General features: G+C 37.6%; 1 protein-coding gene across 2 annotated transcripts in view; it reads left to right on the top strand.

Moving 5' to 3' along the window:
• Positions 1–21,403, top strand: part of fam184ab (family with sequence similarity 184 member Ab) — a 117,602-nt gene that overhangs the window by 56,501 nt on the left and 39,698 nt on the right. For both annotated transcript variants that reach the window (XM_052585671.1, XM_052585672.1), the window contains exons 7-11: positions 74–196; positions 1,552–1,713; positions 2,269–2,390; positions 6,383–6,533; positions 16,589–16,801. In XM_052585671.1, coding sequence (XP_052441631.1) covers positions 74–196; positions 1,552–1,713; positions 2,269–2,390; positions 6,383–6,533; positions 16,589–16,801 — 771 coding nt within the window. The remainder of the gene's footprint in view (positions 1–73; positions 197–1,551; positions 1,714–2,268; positions 2,391–6,382; positions 6,534–16,588; positions 16,802–21,403) is intronic.

Below are 21,403 nucleotides of genomic sequence, written 5' to 3'. Positions count from 1 at the left end.
ACATTTGTAAAATTGTTTCTCATAGTTAGAAGCTGTCGTCATTTGTAATCAATATCTTCTGTTGGATTCATAGGAAATGGAGGAACAGTTTGAGAAGGAACGTAGCTCTCTAGAGGAACAGAAGAGTCTTTTACGAGAGGAACTGGACAGTCTGCGAGAGGAGCTCGCAGCCAAACTCAACATGGCCAACAGTGAGGTACAAACCTTTTTTGTCTCTCTGAAAATGATTTAGCGGGTAGAAAGGAAGACACAGAAGCAAAGGGAGGAGTGATTAATTTCAGTGGCATATGTTTTTCATCTCATTAGTCTCAATGTGTTTTAATGGGCTTCTGGAACACAACTCTGGCTGAGTCCCATGTACCTTAGCCACGGATGCAAATGGGCCAAGGAGACCCTTGAAGTGAAGCAGCATCACTGATTATTACCCTATCATTCAGTTTAGCAAGGTTTCATTCACTTTTTCAGTCATGCTTAATGTGCACGTCACAATTTGCTAAATGGAAATGAAGCTCTGAAATTGCTGGAAAATCCAATGGTAATTGGCTGATTGATCGTCATGCATGTTCCAAAAACCAGTCCAGTTGGTAGCTGGTTTGTTGCTTGTCAAAGATAACGATTAACTTGGACCATCTAGAAACCAACTATATACCTAGGGTACATATTTAGCCATGCACTTAAAGCCTGTTCCACAATAGCTCAGTGTCATTAAAAAGCCATATATCACTATATTTGCAGATTTTATGAACATTCTTTATTGGAATGAACTTTGAGCGTTTGAGAGAACGAATCATGAAATCTCAGTCATATAAGATGTTATATTTAGGTTAGGATGCTGCCTTTTGAAGATATTCTGCTGATTTGCTGGATATTTCCCAACTGGGCTGGTCTTCGGCTGTTTTAAGGCCCGTTCACACCAAGAACGATAACTATAAAGATAACTATAAAATAACGATATTAGCATTCACACCAGTGAACTATATTGTCTGTTTATTCTAAGCGGATGCGCGTCTGCTGCTTTAAATTCTCAAGCTCATTACAGCAGGATTGATTCTGATTGGTTGGCAATGTTTTTATCGTTCATCAGAAAAAAACAATCGTTCTGAAAATGATTCCAACGATATCGTTTCTCTGTGCCTTTATCGTTATAGTTGTAGTGTGGACTCTGCTATTCTTTAATATTGAGAACGATTTTTAGAACCTTATCTTTATCGTTATCTTTATAATTATCGCGCATGATGTGAACGGGCCTTTACTTTGCCGATCAGCTAAAAAGTACCCCAAACCCCTCGAAAACCATTTTATTTATCACTGTAAGAGTGCTAAAGTGTTTGATTAAATGTATTGTTGTTAGTAATTAATTATTTACATATTTATTAATTATATAAATAATGTTATACTTGTGTACTTGTTAATTGTAGTTTTAATTACAATACTGAAAATATTTTATTTTATTTTGTAATAAAGTTGAGTGCCTTATTCTTCCAGTGTCCTTTAACTCAACACAGAGAACAAGCATCTGCTCAGAAGTGAGTAACTTCTTCTGTTCCTCAGGTGAGTCGACTCCAGGAGCTGGTGAAGCAGGGAGAGCAGGGACTCAGTTCTGCTGAGGGACACATCTCCAATCTGAAAGATGCCCAGAAGAAGCTTCTAGAAGAGCTGGACGCCACGCGAGCAAGACTCCGAGAGACTAGCAACCTCCTAACAGCCCTTCAGGTCTATTACCAAAAGCAATTACTCCAAAAAAATAATGAGAATGAGGCTTCATACTTCAAAGTCACATAACTCAGCTGCTCCTGCCAGATATTTTTATCATTAAAGTTGATGAGGGTGATTTTTTTTTTTAATATACTGCATTTGCCCTCAGATTCCATGAATAGCTCCTAAACACACCTGCTATGAGTTCATAATTATGAAACGAGTAATAGCTGCTCTGTTGAATTACACCCACCTGCAGTTTTGGCCCCTATGTGGCAAAGACACTTCATTAGAGAGAGCTCTTCACCGTTCCTCTTCCTTTGTCCTTGACCTGAAGCACAGTTTCTCAGAGTGACCATGCATAGTGAATCAGACCTGTGTGTGCATGAGAGAAGAAATGAGTGAGTGAGTGGAGATATGAAAATGCATTTCCATCTCCTGACCCCTGTTTGATTGATAGCTGTGAAGAAGAGCCCTCCCTCTCATCCTGAGTGCCGCGTTAGACCTCACAATTACAGGTCATGTGTTTAATGGCTCATCAGAGTTAATGTTCGCTCTCGTTCTTGTCCTCAGGGAGAGATGGAGTCTCAGAAACAACAGCACGATGCCAAACTCATCGCTACCAAAGAGGATGAGAAGCTCAAGATGGATAAGATGGCCCTGGAGCTCGAGCTGAAGTGGACCGAGACACTCCGGTAAGAGCACATGCTTTTGGGTTACACAAGGGAGGTCTCTTGGAAATGTGCTTTCAGAGAGTTTTACTCACCAACGTTATATTAATCCTCTAAGCGCCAAAGTCACAAAATTGCTACAAGTCATAATATTTCATGGAATAGACTGTAGTTCCTAATGTGGTGTAATATCTCAATTGCATTCTAAATAACTGTATAATGTAACATAAAATAATCATAATAATAATAATGCCAATCAAACATTAAATAATATTTATATATACATATATAAAATATTATTATTATTTTATTATTATTATTTAAAGCTGCCATTGTTTTATTATTGTTATATTGTTGTATTATTTAAAGCTTCACCCTTCATCTTCATAATTAATTAATTCATTTTTAATGAATATGTTTTAAGCATTAATGCAAGGTCCAACAATTGTGCAAAAGATATAATTAAAGGAAAAGGCAATTTTTATTATTTATTTGTTTGTTTATTATTTATTAACGTTTTGTTTTATGGGTTAAGTATTAGTGAAAGTTACAACAGTTGTACAGAAAGCAAATAAAAATGTTACTTGAATATTTGAACGTTACAAGAATAATATATTGCTAGAATAATATTTATTTTTCAGTTTATTTGTCAGTGATGTTGTCAGTGTTAAAACTTGTACACAAAAACTTGTGGAAAAGTATTTCAGAGTAACAAGAGAAATTTATAAACATTCTTAAATAATATTCTGGCCAAACTTTTCCATGACATGAGGGAGGCTAAACAATGACAGTTTTTTTTTCCACTTTAGTGGTTTGTCAACAAGCAAGGCACTTCATGCTCTCTCCTTCTTTGCCAAGCTATGTGATGACTTATAAACCCTATAAAGTTCCCAACAGCTGTAAGTGTTTTGGCACTGCCTCACAAAGCCCTGCCTGCCGAATTCATTAGCAATGCTTACAACCAGTGTTTAATATCACGGGCCTTCAAATAAGACAAATAGATCATTAGTACAAGCTTGGGCATGTATGTAACTAAAACAAAGGCCATTAATGGGATAGTTCAACAAGAAAATGAAAAATCTGTCATCTGTTACTCACCCTTAAGTTGTTCCAAACCTCAATTTCTTTCTTGTGCTAAACACAGAAGGAGTTATTTTAAAGAATGTGGGTAAGAAAACAGTTTCTGTATTTTTTTCTTTATGGAAATCAATGGCTATCAGATACCCCAAATCTTCTAAATATGTTGAGCAGAAGAAAGAAATGCATACAGACTTGGAACAACTTGAGGGTGAGTAAGTTGTTTTGATTTTATTATTTTTTTTAGGGTGAACTATCACTTCAAGGACATTTTGGCTGCTTTATTTGTCCATCGTTTTGCAAAGTTACCAATTTGCCACCAAAACGTCCCCTGAAAAATGATAAAAACGAGCTAACTCGGAAGGTTGAGGTTGAATGGACCCTGAGCAGACACTCGACATGCTTTAATGAGAAATCAACTAGACATTTATTGGATTTCATCCTTGGTAGCTCATTTTCCACAACATTTGTTCAGGATGGTGCAGCGGTGCCCTGGGGCATAATATTTGGGCTTTAACTTGTTATTTGGGCGAATGTGGACCAATGTAGAGCTTGTTATTGCTCAAAATAAGTGCTTGTAATGATTTTGGATCTAGGTCGAGAGACTCGTATTTCAAGAGACTCCTTGTTTTGAATATCTAGGAGCTTCCGTGGCCATGGTACATTTCTAAGTCCACAATAAGCAAAGGTTCTCAAGTAATAGAATTTATGGTGGTGAGAAGTTATTTAATGAATGTTTAAAGGGGTCTAGTCCATGCAAACAGTATTAATTGGGTTTACTATAGGAATTTTAACTGTAGAAATGCCATGTGGCAAAGAATGCAATGCTAAGCCTAAAGGCAAAGGCTTCCTTAAGATGATCATTCCAATAAATGCAGAAAAAGATGTTCAGGGATCATCAGAGGACAAATGTTTTGCAGACTTTGTTGCAAGTGTTACAAGACGGTTTGTTCATCATTGTGCCAATCTGTCAGACATAGACACTTGCATTTGCAGAGTCTTAAACCATCACTGACTTCTTTATCAACACTTGAATTTGCATCGTACCATTAAACTCACAGCTGCACCACACAATGAAGTTCATAAAACTCCAGATGGATCCTCCCCTTCGAGGCAGCGCCGTCTGGATATCATGTGATAAATGCAACAAATCAAAAAAGGTGATAATGCCACATCCAGCATTCTGCTCAGCAGAAGGTCTCTTGTAATGCACACCATGAGTGGATGAGGCAGTTGCTGTGTTTGTGATTGTTTCCGACACCTATCATTTTAGAGACAAAACTGCATTAACAATTCCCGAGATGTTTTGAAAAAATATATGTATATCTTTTCAGTTGCTCTGATTTGTTTGGAAGGAAGAGGAATCATGGGTTTGAGACCAGGCTGGATTTGAACATGTGGCCCATCAACTTGGCCATGACTCCAACCTGTTTGCCTTGTAATTTAGCTTTTTGTCTGTTCATTTGACATATAATCCATACCTGGGTAGGCATATTTTGCCCCCTACATTTTTCAAGATTAATATTGTGAATATATTATACTGTAAATGTAGGCAAGTGACATGGAATAAATTTGGAAGATATTCTCTAAAATAATGTTATATTTTTACATAATTATGAATAATATGACTTTTTAAACTCTATTTGTTTGTGTGTGTGTGTGTGTGTGTGTGTGTGTGTGTGTGTGTGTGTGTGTGTGTGTGTGTGTGTGTGTGTGTGTGTGTGTGTGTGTGTGTGTGTGTGTGTGTGTAGTTATTGAAATATTTATATTGTAAAAAATGCATGTCCTGCACTTAAGTAGTGCAGACAAAAATGTGATTTAAAATACATTTTCAGATATATGCATTTTCCATTTTAAATTCATATTAATTTGTGATTTATATTTATATTTGTCATCCTGACTGCTATATTTAATTTTTAACTATTTTATACTGAATTAAACAAATTCACAATATATATTATTATATTATATTATATTATATTATATTATATTATATTATATTATATTATATTATATTATATTATATTATATTATATTATATTATATTAGATTAGATTAGATTAGATTAGATTGATTAGATTATAATATTATGCCATGTTTCTCACACTAGAGGACCATTTAAAATGAACTAATGAAGGTAAAAATGTGATTAAAATATAGTTAAAGTTTTATACATTTGTAATTTAGATTTACATTGTTAATGGTTAATGCATCCTCTCTATATGTGGTGTGTGAGAGAGAGAGCGAGAGAGAGAGAGAGAAAGAAAGAGAGATAAGATAGTAGTATAATTTGTATAGTAATATTTATACAGTAAATAAATTAGTAAATAAATGCTGTTCTACATTGCATTATCAATTAGAGATTTTTGCCACCATAAACGAACAGATTTAAGAAAAAAAATCCAATTACAACCTCAGTGCTTATTGCTGTGGTCTCAGGCGGCTTTCAAGGTGCCCAAACTCTCATTACAGCTTCCATTTCCTCTTAAGCAGCAATTAAGAGGGATTTCACACCTTTAAACGGTTTCGCAGTGTCTCAGAGTGTGTGAGGTACTCTGCACTGACATCTATTTGGGCACTTCTAGAACAGTCTGCAGCACAGACTTAATAATCATCAATTCAAGCCCAGCGCAGAACTCTCATGATGTCCTGCAATTACACCACATAATGTGTCAGTTAACCTTTTCTGTGACCTCCACTGCTGTGGAGCAGAGAAATGCAGGTACATTAAAAGATCTACGGCTCATTTAGCAGCCATTAAAGATCAACGGACCACAGAGCCAGTATTCATGTATTTTAATATTTAAATGTGTGCAACACCAGAAACCAATTGGGTCCTGTTTTTATCGGATTTGTGACAAAAGGTCTCCGCAAAAATGTAGTTTATGTATAAATAGCAGTACAATCATTAGTGTGTGTGTTTGTGTGTGTGTCCACAGGCAGGAGTGTAAGAAACTGCGTGAGGAGCTGCGTGAAGAGCATGAGGAGAATAAAAGGTCAGCGCTCACTCAGCTGGCACAGAATAAAGATCAGGAGATGTGCTCCGCCAGAGAGAGCTGGCAGAGGAAGGTGGAGGACCTTCTAGAACAGGTCAGAAACACATTCATGCAACAACACTGCAAACCGTTCTCATGTTGAGACCACTGCAGTCATTCTATGAGGGTCCATTGGTGCTGTGCAAGACATGTATAAATCAGCTGAGAAATTGGTTAGTTAGATGAGCAATTGATTTTATTAACGGGAATAAATACAGCTAAAAAAGCTGCCACAGTGCTTAATAATCACATTTTCAGTTTTACTACTTTTTTATTGTCTATGGATTTTAACTGATTGAATCCAGAGGCAAACCTTTGCTTTCAATGTGAATTTATCAGTATATATCAATATTAGTTTTTATTATTTAATTAAGTTGTTATATTTTGATTTATAATCAGAATTCAATTACATCATTGTTCATTAATGTTATATGTACCTCCATATTTATATACATTTGGCATTTTCTTGTTGATTTATCTTGTTTAAGAGTATTACAAATTATTATTTAGTGGCACAACAGGCCCCACACAATCACAATTTGTATACTTCTTCAAAAAACAAGAAAATAGATGCACTACCAAAAGTTTTGGGGTTAGTAATTAATTTTTCATTTTTTATGAAATGTATGTTATATTTATCAAACGTGACAGTAAAGACTTTTATAATGTTACCAAAATATGTCTACTTAAGGAGCACAATTTTTTTCAACACTGATAAAAATACAAAATGTTTCTTGCATATTAGAATGATTTCTAAATTAGGTTTCTAAATGAGCTTCTAAAAATTCGGCTAGTAGTTATAAATGACAAAATTATATTTTAAAATATATACAAGTTGTTTTCAATTTTATAATGTTATTTCAATCTAATGCAGCCTTGGTGAGTGGAAGAGACATCAAAAACAATGCAAAATCTTACCGAGCCCAAACTTTTGAACAGCAGTGCACTTTCAGGCAAGGATAACTAGCAAGCCTCCTATTGGTTGAGCATCATGTCCTGACCAACACAGCAACAGTGGCTTAACCATTTATTTAAATCTTTGTCTGTGCTACGTGTTTATGTGACCAATGGCAGATGGGAGGATTGTTCAGAAAACCTCTGCATTTCTGTTTGTTGAAGCCTGGGGTAGAGAAATTGCACAGTTCCTCTTAACAATAGCAAAAGACTACATGTAAACCCACTGTTAGACAGACAAACAAGTCAATATGGGGAATAAATGCTTTAATAAACTGCAAACCCTAAAGACACTTTTTAAACAGATAAAAGCATCAGTCAAATACAACAGTAGTTGAAAACCCACCGCTCATCCTCGCTTTAATATTACCAGATATTGCAGATGTATCCTTGGGTTCCCCTCTGTGCATTTTTCATATGCTGAATCCTCATATCTGCTGACTTAGTTACAGAGCGCAACCACACACAGTTTTCTGTAATCGAATAAATCCCCAAAACAATACAAATCATATACAGCTTTTCAACTGTTTACAGCAGTGCGTGATTTGATTTATTCTCTGAAACCAAAAATTATGTAAGAAAGTCGTTATACAGAACTGCTTTTTCATTCAAGAAGCTATCAGTTATTTCGGATGGAGGTAGAGGATTTGGTTTTGTATATGATATGGCCATGGTGAGTGAATTGTGCAAGTTATTTAAAAAATGATCAGTGCATTAATTGAACATCCACTTTTTTGAAAATCCACTGGAGTTAGTATACCAAGCACGTACTTCTGACTATTGTCATTGGACTTTTAATAGGATGCAGTAAACCTAATCTTGCATATAATACTGTATGAATAATATGCAGTTTGGGATTTATCCTTGTCAGTTATAATTTCTACAACTAGTGCAATGTGTACCACCGCAATTCGTATTGCTGATATTACATTATTTCATCTATCTCATAAGATTTCAGGTTTGTGGTGGATATACAATAATCAAAGACACATTGTAACTTACAATTCAGTTGATTTGCTTTTAAACTGCGGGTCATGTGATAGACTCACCAATCAGAAATTCTCTAGATGCCTATAATGATCATTTTCAGCTTTAATCATAAAGATTATGACCAAAGCCAGCAGTTCAGCGTTGCTTCAGTATATTCATTAGCTCCATTCAGTGACTCCTGGTGTCTGGACTTTTTTTTATAGCGAATTATTTTTCCATGGTCTACTTGTCCTCGTCTAGAGTAGGGAAACAGAATATTACAGATGGAAAAAAGAAAACGGGCTGAAAAATGACACAGTGGTAGAAGCATTTCAGATTCTCTGTCTGAGGACGTATGCAAGTTCCTATTCAAAATCCACTTAAAACCTCAAGGGACCTCAGGCATTTTTCTCAAATGACAGAGCATAACTCTTCCAGCACCATTTCAGAAATGCATGTTATTAATGCATCAAATCACAAGGTGTATTGAGAAGAGGTATGCTATTACATTGCTAAGCATTCGATCTTGTGGTTTTTGCATCACTAAATATGAGAATATCAGAGAGCCAAGAACAGAACACCCTAGCAACCACATAGAAACATCACAACAGCATCTAAGCAATATAGTAGTACGTTTTATATAGACACGCACCATTTCTATTTATATTAATGATTCATGTTAGTCCATTTCTTTTATTATGACACACAACATTCCTGTTCTCAATTTTTTTAACAATTTTTTTTTTTTATCATTATATTAATATTACTAATTATATTTTTATTTATTTTAAAAAATCTTTATTTTTATTACATTTTAATCTGTCATTGCTGATCACTTTGGGGAAATGTAATGAGTTACAGTGTTGTGTATTTCAATTATTTACATGGAAATTAACTTACTTTTCTCTCTCTCATGTCAACTGGCTCTCTTCTGGGGAGTGGGAGTGTGATACTTGGCTCGCTGTCAGTTTTTATATTAGAAATGCTATTTTTTTGCTGTGAACAAGTGATTTGTGCCAAATTAGTTTTCATACTTTTTTATTGCAGATTGAGGAGATATTGTTTCACACACCTCAGGTGTGTGTGTGTGTGTGTGTTTTATGCACCCAAATGTTACAAATTTAGTTTATTTTACCAGCTGTATTTTGACAATTTAAAACAGACTTATTGGGTCAGGTGAAAATAAAATATTACTTACCTCTTTTGTCATGTTCAGCTTCATTACATAATTTGTCTGCTTTCATCATTATAAACTTTGTGGTTTTATTTACTTGTATATGTGTTGAGTGTTTGGCAGGCCCCCGAGACCTCTTTCTTTCTCATAGCTCTAAATGTGTCAGAGCAAGTCTTACTGCAGTCTGCAGAGCTTATTGGAGAAACGATTATAGCAACTGCAGAGACGTCTTCAGCCTCACCCATCAGCACTCTCTAGTGCACTACATGCATCAGAGTGGAGCACGAGATCTCAGCACATTGCTGGTATCTGTATTATCTGTATCAGTAGCTGTCACAATGTATTTAGTGGTGCTTACTGAGTGTAATGAGGATGCTGAGGCAGAGTCTGCATCCATGTGCCGGAGTTTATTAAGGGCAGCTTCAGTAAACAGTAACGTGAATGCAGGCAAAGAATGTAATCAGCTTCATTAACTCGCTCCCACCTACACCTCCTGCCAGCACCTAGACTCAAATCGGCGACCTTCGGGTAACTAGTCCAAGTTTCTAACCATTAGGCCACAGCTGCCCACCTGTTCAAGTATGGTGGTGGCTCTTGGATCCAGGGTCCAGGGTCAGCATCCAGGTGGACTGGTTTGTGGAGGGAAACCTAAAAGGAGGGAGAAATATGATAATTAGCAGGCAGCTTCAGTTGGTATGTGACCTCATGTATGCCGCAGCTTTAGGTCACTTGTTGAGAGCCAGACCCACTGACCTAGTTGGTAGGGAGGATTTGGGCAATATAGCCTGTTGGTCTGTAATTCCTTTGTTCTTGCAGCTCGCTGAAGGCGGACAGGGGCACTGTCCCACACCCTCACTACGACGAATCCGCTCATCCACCACCAGGACTGAGGAAGGTTCACCAGACCACGGGAACAAGGGAGGTTGGAACCCCAGGATTCACTGGAAGGGGATTAAGCCTGTGGATGTGTGAGTTAGGGATTTTTGTGCGTATTCTGCCCAGGGTAGGAACTCAGACCACCGATTTTGCTCTCGACTGCAGTAAGTCCATAGGTATAGGCAGATCTCCTGGCTTAGTCATTCAACTTGGTCGTTAGACTGAGGGTGATAACCTTAAGTTAGGCTCATGTTTATATCCAGGTGGTTGCAGAAAGCCTTGCAGACTTGGGAAGTGAATTGGTTACCTAGATCACTGACAATATCCTCTGGAAGGCCATAGACACGGAACACATGGTGGAACAGTGCTTGAGCTGTCTCCACAGCGGTGTGCAATCCTTTCAATGATACTAGGCGACAAGACTTGGAGAAACGGTCAATGATAGTGAGAATGGTAGTGTAACCATTAGAAGGAGGCGCATCAGTTACGAAGTCGATTGAGAGATGGGACCAAGGGAGTAGTGGGATTGGCAGTGGTTGGAGGAGACCAGATGGTAGTTGTCTAGGGGTTTTGGAATGGGAACAGACTTGACATGATTCCACATATGCAGCAACATCTCTTGACATAGATGACCACCAGAAGGAATTGTGAATCAGTCTAAAAGTGCGAGATATCCCTGTGTGGCTCGTACCAATGGAGGTGTGGACCCATTGCATGATTCATTGTCGTAGGTTGTGAAGTATATACTGTTTATTGGGGGGGCAGTTAGTAGGTATTGGGTCAGGTTTTTGTTCCCACTGTAATTCCTCCATGATGTCCCAGGTAACTGGAGCAATGATAACTGAAGGAGGAAGAATGGGTTCTGGTGTAAGCCTTTCAGTAGAGGGATCATACCATCTGGACAATGCATCTGCCTTGCTATTCCTTCTGCCTGGTCGATTCGTGACTTTAAATTGGAAATGAGTGAAGAACAAGAACCAAAGTACACATGATGAACATAGCTTAGGCTGTGCTTTCTCAAGTATAAAGTGCAATTGGAGGAGGACCAACCCCTTAGCCTCAGTCATTTTAGTCCACAGAACTGAACATATAGGCTAAACATAGCCTAACTGCTTACCACCTCGTGAATGTACAGGCATCTTCTGCCATCTTCATTAGCCGCTTTTCCACTGGCAAGCGCGACTCACGAGCACAGCAAGGGCAGAAATCATGCCTCGCGCCACTCCTGTAAAACCCACCTTCACTGGACTATGTCACGCAATAACAAAGTAACACCAACAAGAGGGAGATTAATGAAATCTCGCAGTCTGGCAAAGTTTTTTTTTTTTTTTTTTTTTTTTTTTTTTAATGCAAGCTTTGCTGAAAATGTACCGAGTAAAACATTACTGAAAATTAATTAGTAATGCCTTACACTACTGCGTTACAGGAAAAAGTAATAAATTACTTTAATGCATTACTTTTGTAACGCGTTACTCCCAACACTGGTTAGAAATACCAACAAAACAAGGGGAATCTGCTTTTAGTTATTATGCCATCGGCAGTTGGAACCAGCTTCCAGAAGAGATGCATTTATTGAATGAGCACTATGCGATGTCCGAACTGATTGCACTGTATTTTATGTAAAATCATTTACTATTTTTAAACTGTCTTAAATTCTTAGTCAATTTTGAAATCATTTTCAAAGTTTTTACATTGCTTGTTTTATCTTTGTGATTATTTTTCTCCATGTTTTTTTTTTTTTTTACTTTATTTTATGTAAAGCACTTTGAATTACCATTGTGTACGAAAATAAACTTGCCTTGCCTTGCCTTACAAGGTTGAATGGTAAGATTATACTGGTCAACAATAACAATGCTTCTGTTAATTAAGTTCAATCATTGCTGTGAATTCTACAGAGACATCTCCATCTCCATCTCCATTTCCATTTGCCGGCAGCCATATCACCCTGGAGCCCAAGACCGGTTGCCCACTGAAGCTAAGCAGGGCTGAGCCTGGTCAGTACCTGGATGGGAGACCTCTGAGAAAACTAGGTTGCTGCTGGAAGAGGTGCTAGTGAGGCCAGCAGGGGGCGCTCACCCTGTGGTCTGTGTGGGTCCTAGTGCCCCAGTGTAGTGATGGGGACGCTATACTGTCAACGAGCACCGTCCTTCGGATGAGACGTTAAACCGAGGTCCTGACTCTGTGTGGTCATTAAAAATCCCAGGATGTCTTTCGAAAAGTGTAGAGGTGTGACCTCGGCATCCTGGCTAAATTCGCCCATTGGCCTCTGACCATCATGGCCTCCTAACAATCCACATATCCACATATCTGCTGATTGGCTGCATCACTCTGTCTCCTCTCCACCAGTAAGCTGGTGTGTGGTGGGCTTTCTGGTGGTATGGCTGCCGTCACATCATCCAGGTGGATGCTGCACACTGGTGGTGGATGAGGAGAAACCCCGTCTATGTAAAGCGCTTTGAGTGCCTAGAAAAGCGCTATATAAATGTAAGGAATTATTATTATTATTCTTAGTTGTGACGGGTAGTCTGAATGACTTATTACTTAACAATGAGAAATGCTGCTTGGGGATTGTGTGGACATCCAAGGCTGCGGTGGCATGCCTTACCACAGTAAAAGCATAAACGAAGCTGTCAACATCTTGATCTTTTTCCCTCAGACAATCTTGATGTACCGAGCTGCAGGGGTTTATTGTTAAGGTTAGTTTCGGTTGGGGATAAAAGCCGAGAAGGACTTAATGATTCATGTTGGACTCCTTTTCTTCTTCTTCTCTTCGGGGCTTGTCTCATTAAGTTATCAACCCTTATGGCTAGCGTAACAAAGTCAGAGAAAGATAAATCCTCTCCCTTACAAACAAGTTCAGATTGTAATTCGAGACTAAGGCTTTGTTGAAAGATTGCTTTAAGAGAAATATCATTAAATCCACTCTAAGTGACAGTTGTTCTGATCTCAACAGCATACTCTGCAATGGTGCGATTACCTTGTGATATGTTTAGTAGGTGAGTAGAAATACTTTTGCCTCCTGCGGGATATTCAAACACCTCATGAAGCTGTTGAATTAAGTAATTTACAGAGGTTTTGAATCATGTGTCTGTGTCCCAAATGGCTGCTGCCCAATCAATTGCTCTACCAGTTAGTAAAGTCATTAGAAATGCACACTTATTTGACTTTTGATGATTGTTTTCAGTGTTGGTGTGGGGAGCGATCGGATGTAATGAGTCAGGTGTTCATTGACTGCTTGAAAGTATAAATTCTATATATATTATTCTATAATATCTCACTTTGAAAACACTTCAACTGGATTCATTGTTTGCAAAGTATTTGGGGACACTGAGGCAGAGTCTGAATCCATGTTCGGGAGTTTATTAAGGGCAGCTTCAGGAAATGGTAACTTGAAGGTAGGCAGAAATTCGTAACAAGAATAACAGTCCAATATATCAACACTTACAGGGGAAATCCAAAAGGCTAGGGTGAGCAGGCAGGCAAAAGGTCCAAACATATGCACCAGTCCAGTCAGACAATCTAAACAAGGGAAAGAATCCAGGTAATCAGTAAACGGGTAGAAGAAGTAGAGGAAGCAGAGGGAGTGGAACACAGTCAGTACTCTGGTGAGGGCTCCCTCTGCTGGCTTGGCATTACACTGATCTCAAGTCTTAAAGACACAATGAAATGGAAGTAAAGACAAATCTATTCTTAAATATTGTGACTTACAATCCAATAAAATAAAGTAATATAAACTGGGATTTGTTTTTTCATCAGTTCTTGATTATATGGAGGAATATCTGAATAAAAGCTTGAGGTTGATTGTAAGAAGGGGTGGAGTTTAAGCAAATAAAAAAACAATTTTTTTTTTTTTAATTTTGAGTGAAGATTATTAGGGTATTTTTTTACAAGGAAATACTGTTTCAGTCTTTGTACTCAAAAATTTCACATTTAATTCAATGTGTAATTTTTCATTGTATTAACAGGTCTAATTGTGAGTTTATGGCCTTTTTTTTTTTTTTTTTTGTGCATATTATTATAACTATTTAGGTTTTGTTTTATTTTGTTTGTGCCACCAAGGAGAAGTCTCTTATTTCATTGGAAGATTGTGCTATGACATTTTGACAAATATGTGGTCAAGAGAAATGTTAAACAATGAGATTAAAATATTACACAATATGAAATCATTTAGAAAATAGGGTAAGTTTTCACCTGTTAGACCAGATGTGCGCAAAGTTTAAGACAAAGAGTCAAAATTTACTGTACTTGAGGGATGTGGGCCAAAAATAAATACTGCATTATATCCAACTATATTATATTAAATGTTACATTTTAAACCATTTGTATGTCATTTTAATTTAATTTTAATCAATTTAAATGCAGAAATAAAATATTCAAACTAAAATATGAATTAGAAATGTTATGCTTTAATGCCATGTATTAACCTATTTTTTATATTTAGGTATTGCAAAGAGGACAGAAAGCTCAGATCTTGACACCAGACCTTCTAAAAGCTCTTTTCATTTGAGGCAAAGTAGAAATGTGCTGTGTTGGGGGCCCCTGGGGGCCCTTAACATTATTCAGCATTAAAATATCATAGCGACATGGTGTAGGTTTTTTTAAAAACTAAAGTTATGACTTCAAGTTTTACACTAGCAGGCTCTTTTTCCCGATTTCCTCAAATGTAAAAATCTAGTTTTAACATGACGACTTGCGTTCATCTTTTTGTTAGCGTCAGCAGCACAGCGGCTGGGATATGAGCGTTGATATCCTGGCCATATTGGAACCACCTCCAGCCGGCTTGAAAATGAAATTATTCGCTCATGTCACCGACAATTGCAGCATCGTTTTATTGCCTTCACAAGTTGTTGGCGGGTATGACATAGAAAAACTCTCTCCCTGTCACCCTCCAGTCATGAGCGACTCCTCTAATGAGGCTAGCAGGCCAAGGAGTGGGCCGAAGCCACTGAAACCTCCAGTTCTAACATATCGATTGGTGTGAGGAGAGCGTATCTGGCGCCGACGTCTGACTTCTCACATTGTCCCAGACTGAGTCCTCATTCAGTCCTTGGCTGACATGGCTGGCTAGACACAAATTCCCACACCACTTACTCAACTCACAGCTCTATTCACAGAGGAAGACTAAATCCAATGTGTGTTTGCACACACAAGCCTGCTAACAGTTTGTGGAATTAGAAATGCTGTGACCGTGAAAATGAATGAAGATTTTCCATCATTGCCATTTTCCTGTATCTCATCTTGTAACCTCTATAAGGAGCATGTTTTACACAGTTTTGCTAATTAGTGGTGCTTGATAATGGAATTGTCACGATTACTATTGCTCATACTTAAAGGAATATTTAGGGTACAATATACGCTAAGCTTAATCGACCGAATATGTAGCATAGTGTTGATTACCACAAAAATGTGAAGAAGTGTTCGGAGGATTATGTGTAAATGTAAAGTTTACAATTTTATGAAAGCCCTTTATTTACATAAATTTTTCTGTTAAAACATTATTTTAGCTTTAAATCTGTTTAAATCATTGTTACTGTAAGTTGTTTTTACAATTGTTTTTGCTTTTGGAATTAGCTTTCATTTTTATATTTTCATTTTTTTTTTCTTGTAATTTGTTTGTGCTTTAGTCCTAAATTTAGTTTTAGGTTTGTTTATTTACAGATAGCAAAACTTCTATCTTCTAACTTATAATTTTTGTTTAGTTTTCATCTCATTTTATATGTCAATATATAATATTTAATTTAAGCTTTATTTCAATAATTTAGTTTTCTTTTGACAATACAGTTGCTTGCAAAGTTGCAAATGGTCATGTTTTATTTTTCACATTTTTACATTTACAGTTTTACCATTCACTTGCCATTGTTAGTACCTGATTTTACTCTACTTTACTTTAGTTTAGTTTACTTTATTGCAGGACAAGTGGAATACCAATATTATTCGACAAATTTGGTTGAGCTTAACGTGCATTAAACCCTGAATACACAAAATAATGTTTAAATGTTTAATGTTTAAATGTAAAAAATGATTCATTGTTTGTGTTGTACAGTGTTGCTGTTTTTGAAGAGGTCATTCCATTTGCTTTCATTTACCTGCAGAGTTTTTTCATTTATCAACCAGTGTCTCCTGCTTCCTTTGTGCAGATTTCCTTGCTGAAACAGAGCCTGGAGATGCAGCTTTCCCAGTCCCAGCATTCCCTGCAGCAGCTGCAGGCACAGTTCAGTCAGGAGCGAGAGCACCTGGGACAGCAGCTGCAGGAAATGGAGCTGGAGCATCAGCGCAGGGAGCAGCGGCTGCAGGAAGCCCACTGCTGCGCTATGCAGGACATGCAGGAAGCCCGCCAGCACGACCTCAAGGTAACCATGACAAAACATAATCTCCCACCTGTCTCATGCAGAGAGACCTCTCTGACCTGTATGCACGCTCTTATCTTTTCCTTTCACCTCCTAGCTCTCTTGTTATTTGAGTTTTTATGCCTCTGTGTTCCACATCCAGCTGACACAGAACAGCGTATTCCATTTACGTTCAGTGGATACTCTCCAAAAAGGTGCTAGGTTGACGCGGAGGAGACTTTTTTTTTCTTTTGCACACAAAAAGTATTCTCGTAGCTTCATAAAATTCAGAATAAATTCAATTGACTCATACTCGAGTCAAGAACCGTTTCTGTCAGACGTTTCTGATTCGAGAACCGAGGAGCTGATGATACTGCGCATGTGTGATTCAGTGTGAAGCAGACCGACACACAGAGCGTCTGAACCGAACTGATTGTTTTGGTGATTGATTCTGAACTGATTCTGTGCTAATGTTATGAGTGCGGGTAAACCGAAGGCTTGAATGAAGGGAAATCATCACCAATTCCGTCATTACGTAGAGCACAAAAGAACCGGTGAACCGTTTTCTTCAACTGTTTTATTGAATCGAACTGTCCAGGAAGAGCTGGTTCGCGGAAAAGAACCGAACTTCCCATCTCTACTGGTGATCTGAAAACCGATGCAACCGGTTCTTGACTCGAAAACGAGTCAATCTTTTGTTCATTATCTGGCTCGGTGTTCATCTTCAGTTCTCTCTTCACAGCAGTTCAGTCAGTGTACTGTTTGAGTAAATGAATTACTCCGGGATATTGGTTTGTTTGAACTCAGAGGGAGTGTCAGCCACATTAAAAAAGTTAACAGTTCAAGTCATTTGCGGATTAATGCTTATTGGAAATGCGAATCGTTTCAAACGATTCAGTTCGATTTGGTGAACTGGTTCAAGAAGATCCGGTTACATCGAGTGATTCGTTCGCGAACTGGATATCACTAAACTGCAATGTACTCGCTCACAAGAGACACGGAAGAGAAGACAATGCTGAATAAATTCGTAGTTTGGACCAAAATGTATTTTAGATGCTTCAAAAAATTCTAACTGACCCTCTGATGTCACATGGACTACTTTGATGATGTTTTTCTTACCTTTCTGGACATGGACAGTATACTGTGCACACAGTTTCAATGGAGGGACTGAGAACTCTCGGACTAAATCTAAAATATCTTAAACTGTGTTCCGAAGATGAACGGAGGTATTACGGGTTTGAAACAACATGAGGGTGAGTTATTAATTACATAATTAAATTTTTTTGGGTGAACTATCCCTTTAATTCTTCGTGGCATAGATTAAACAAGGTGTTGGAAACATTCCTCAGAGATTTTGCTCCATATTGACATGATAGTATCACGCTGCAGATGTGTTGGCTGCACATCCGATGTGAATCTCCCGTTCTACCACATCCCAAAGCTGCTCTATTGGATTGAGATCTGGTGGCTCTGGAAGCCATTTGAGTAAAGTGAACTCATTGTCATGTTCAAGAAACCAGTCTGAGATGATTTGAGCTTTGTGGCATGTTGCATTATCCTGCTGGAAGTAGCCATCAGAGGAAGGGTACACTGGATATTTTCTCGGACCATTTTGAATGACTTGTGTTGCTTACATCAGCAAGGGTTAGATTATATTGTTGCAGTTTCTTTGTACAGTCACTGGTCACTGGTGTTTAACATGTTTTATTTGCTCTCCAAAACCATTTTTATTTGTATCTGCTGTTTGGCGAGCATCCATTTCCAGTCTTTGTGGATTGTGGCTGAGACTTCATAGCGATTGTCAACAGTCTGACTACATGAGACCACATTCACTCCAACTTCCATTTGCTGTTGAAGCTCTTGCCTTGTACAGAGGCAGCCAAGCAACTGCGCAACGTAATACTTTCAGCCTGTATGTCCACTGGTGAAATTGACCGTTAGCCACCTTTGCCCTCACGCAAGGCCCTCAATGGATTTGGTGTGATGAGGCAGATCTGCCACAGATCCAGCCCTGCCCACAGCACATCTCTCAGTTCCTTCTCTTCCCCCTGTCCTGGAATAACCTGCCTGCTCTCGGCTCTCCTCTCTGTGGGTTAGTAATGGCTGAGCGCTTGCTGTCAAAGGCTTTAATGTCTGCTTTATCCAGTACCTGGCCCCTGACGACTCCAGCGGAGAGAAACTCTCACTCTGACTGGAAATGATTACCTTGAGCTGGGCTGAAGTGGCTCCACACCGCAGGCCTGGAGATGAAGGCTGCGAGCGGGGATGGCGGGAGGAGACCGCTTGAATAACTGTTGATAAGTTGAGATTGACTCACCAAATGGAGCGTCAGTCAGAATCTCAGGCTTCACTTCACTGTTTTAAGAAGTAGTGGAAGCAGTCGGCCTGCACAGGCTTGTTGTGATGCCACTAAATGGAAAAGGCTTAGGTCAAGAATATTATTTACATCACGGACACATAATTTAATATGACCTGTTACTGATTTTTTTGTTCCTGTAGCTCAACTGGTAGAGCATTGCGTTAGCAAGCAAGCAAGCGCAAGGTTGGGGGTTCGATTCCCCGGGAACACATGATAGGTAAAAATTGATAGCCTGAATGCACTGTAAGTCGCTTTGGATAAAAGCGTCGGCTAAATGCATAAATTTAATTTTATTTAAATTTACAATTAGGAAACAGTAACTAAAATTATACATAATCATGAGTTTTCAGCCTTTACAGACCCAGGGACCCATTCATAGACAGACAGACAGACAGACAAACAGACAGAGAAAAAAAATCTGAACAAAACTATAAATAAAATTAACCTAAAAAAATATATATATTTGCTTTAAAAATGACAATAGCATAATAACTGGAAATTATATGAAAAAAGAAAAAAGAAAAGAAAATATAAAAATAAAAGCTAATTCAAAACAGTGCTAAATACTAATAATAAATTATAGTATGTAAATAATACTAAAATAGAACTGATGACATCCGATGGTGGTAAGAGCTGTACGTGTGTGTGTGTGTGTGTGTGTGTGTGTGTGTGTGTGTGTATTTATCTGTTTGTTTGTTTAAAAAGAAAATTATTATATTATATTTATTATTATACTATAAATGACCAAAGTGTGGTATCTCAAGACATTCACCGTATTCAACGGCTGTGGTCGGAATTCTTGGCCATTTTTTTGCTGGTTAAAATGGGCTCTAAATCATTATTCCAGTGGCTCAGTTTGCTGTTTGTTTCAGCAAACAGCTGTGTAATGGATTTCAGTGCTCCATGTCACAGCTGGTTTCTGGACACATTATGTGTGATGACACCAGCTGACCTCTATTACTGATGTGCCCCACCGTCCAAGACAGGGCCACACCTGGCAGTAGACTATGAGCCTCGGCCACCAGCTGTCAATGGATGGGAATTGGTTTATCTCCCAGTGATGCCACTTGGAAATATACACACAGAGGTTAACTGTTTTTGTTAACCCAGTTTGCCACAGAGACCTGCTGTTTCGTACTCTAATCTAATATCAAACTGCTAACCAGAACCCTTAATCAGAAAGCCTAACCCGATGTTTCATTTATTTATATTGGCTTTTCTGTTTGTAATAGATTTGTATATTTAGCTATGTACTAATTTGTGTTTAAGCTGGTAATTTTTTACCAGCACACTTATTACATTAACCCATTAATCTTTAAATTATTACATATTTAAAGAAACTGTTAACTATACAATTAAATAGTTAATAAAACATAAAAAAACATTATATTAATTAATTAATTATTAAAACAACTAACTGATTTAGTTAAATTAACTATTATTAAATCACCAAAACAATATATAAATTGTGTTTCATTTCAAAACATAAAAAAAAATTAAATGTTGTGCTAAAATAAAATACAACAGATATCTAAGAATAAATGTACTGATTTATATGTTTTGTTAAATGTTTTTTGTAAACAGTTTTGTATTTCACAATTGATTTATTTAATTTTAGTAGATTGGTGTATTTAATTACACCTGTGAGCTAATAAGATAGAAATGGATGATCCACGTTTTATCAAGTAAAGTTAATGCTTGGAATGCTTGGTTTCATAATAATAATTCTTTAAATTTCCCAGTTATTAGCGAATAATAAATCTGCATGGTTATCTGTTATTAATCTATTATATCTATTTTTCCATCTATATCTGTTCCATCTATTCCATCTATCTGGCGTGTGGACTTTGGTTATAGACAGATGAATAATTAGCATATAATTGGTGCATAGAGCATATAAAAAAATCAGACACAATAGTAATTTGCGCATGTTGATGAGTTTCCCTGCAGCACAGGCAGATGCGATAATTGCGGTATATGAGTTTTACCCAGTTGCCATGCCATTAAAATAAGCTTCTTCATGTCCTTGCTTCATTCATGTAATGAATGGAGATCCAGCAGAAGGCTTTTGAAATCCCATTTAATAGCTTTCTGCTCCAGAGCACCACATCTGAGGTAGACACCAGGAGCCGATTTATTGACTTGTGTTTAATTATCATCAGAAGTTCAGTATGATGATATCTCACACCAACCGCATCACCACAGCTCTCTCTCTCTCTCTCTCTCTCTCTCTGCTTACTAATATCTCAAAATTGAGCATTGCTCTT

This window comes from Carassius gibelio, chromosome B20 (assembly GCF_023724105.1).
Source record: "Carassius gibelio isolate Cgi1373 ecotype wild population from Czech Republic chromosome B20, carGib1.2-hapl.c, whole genome shotgun sequence".
Lineage (NCBI taxonomy): Eukaryota > Metazoa > Chordata > Actinopteri > Cypriniformes > Cyprinidae > Carassius > Carassius gibelio.
The sequence above is the reverse complement of the archived record's forward strand: the minus strand, read 5'-3'. Positions and strand labels throughout refer to the sequence as shown.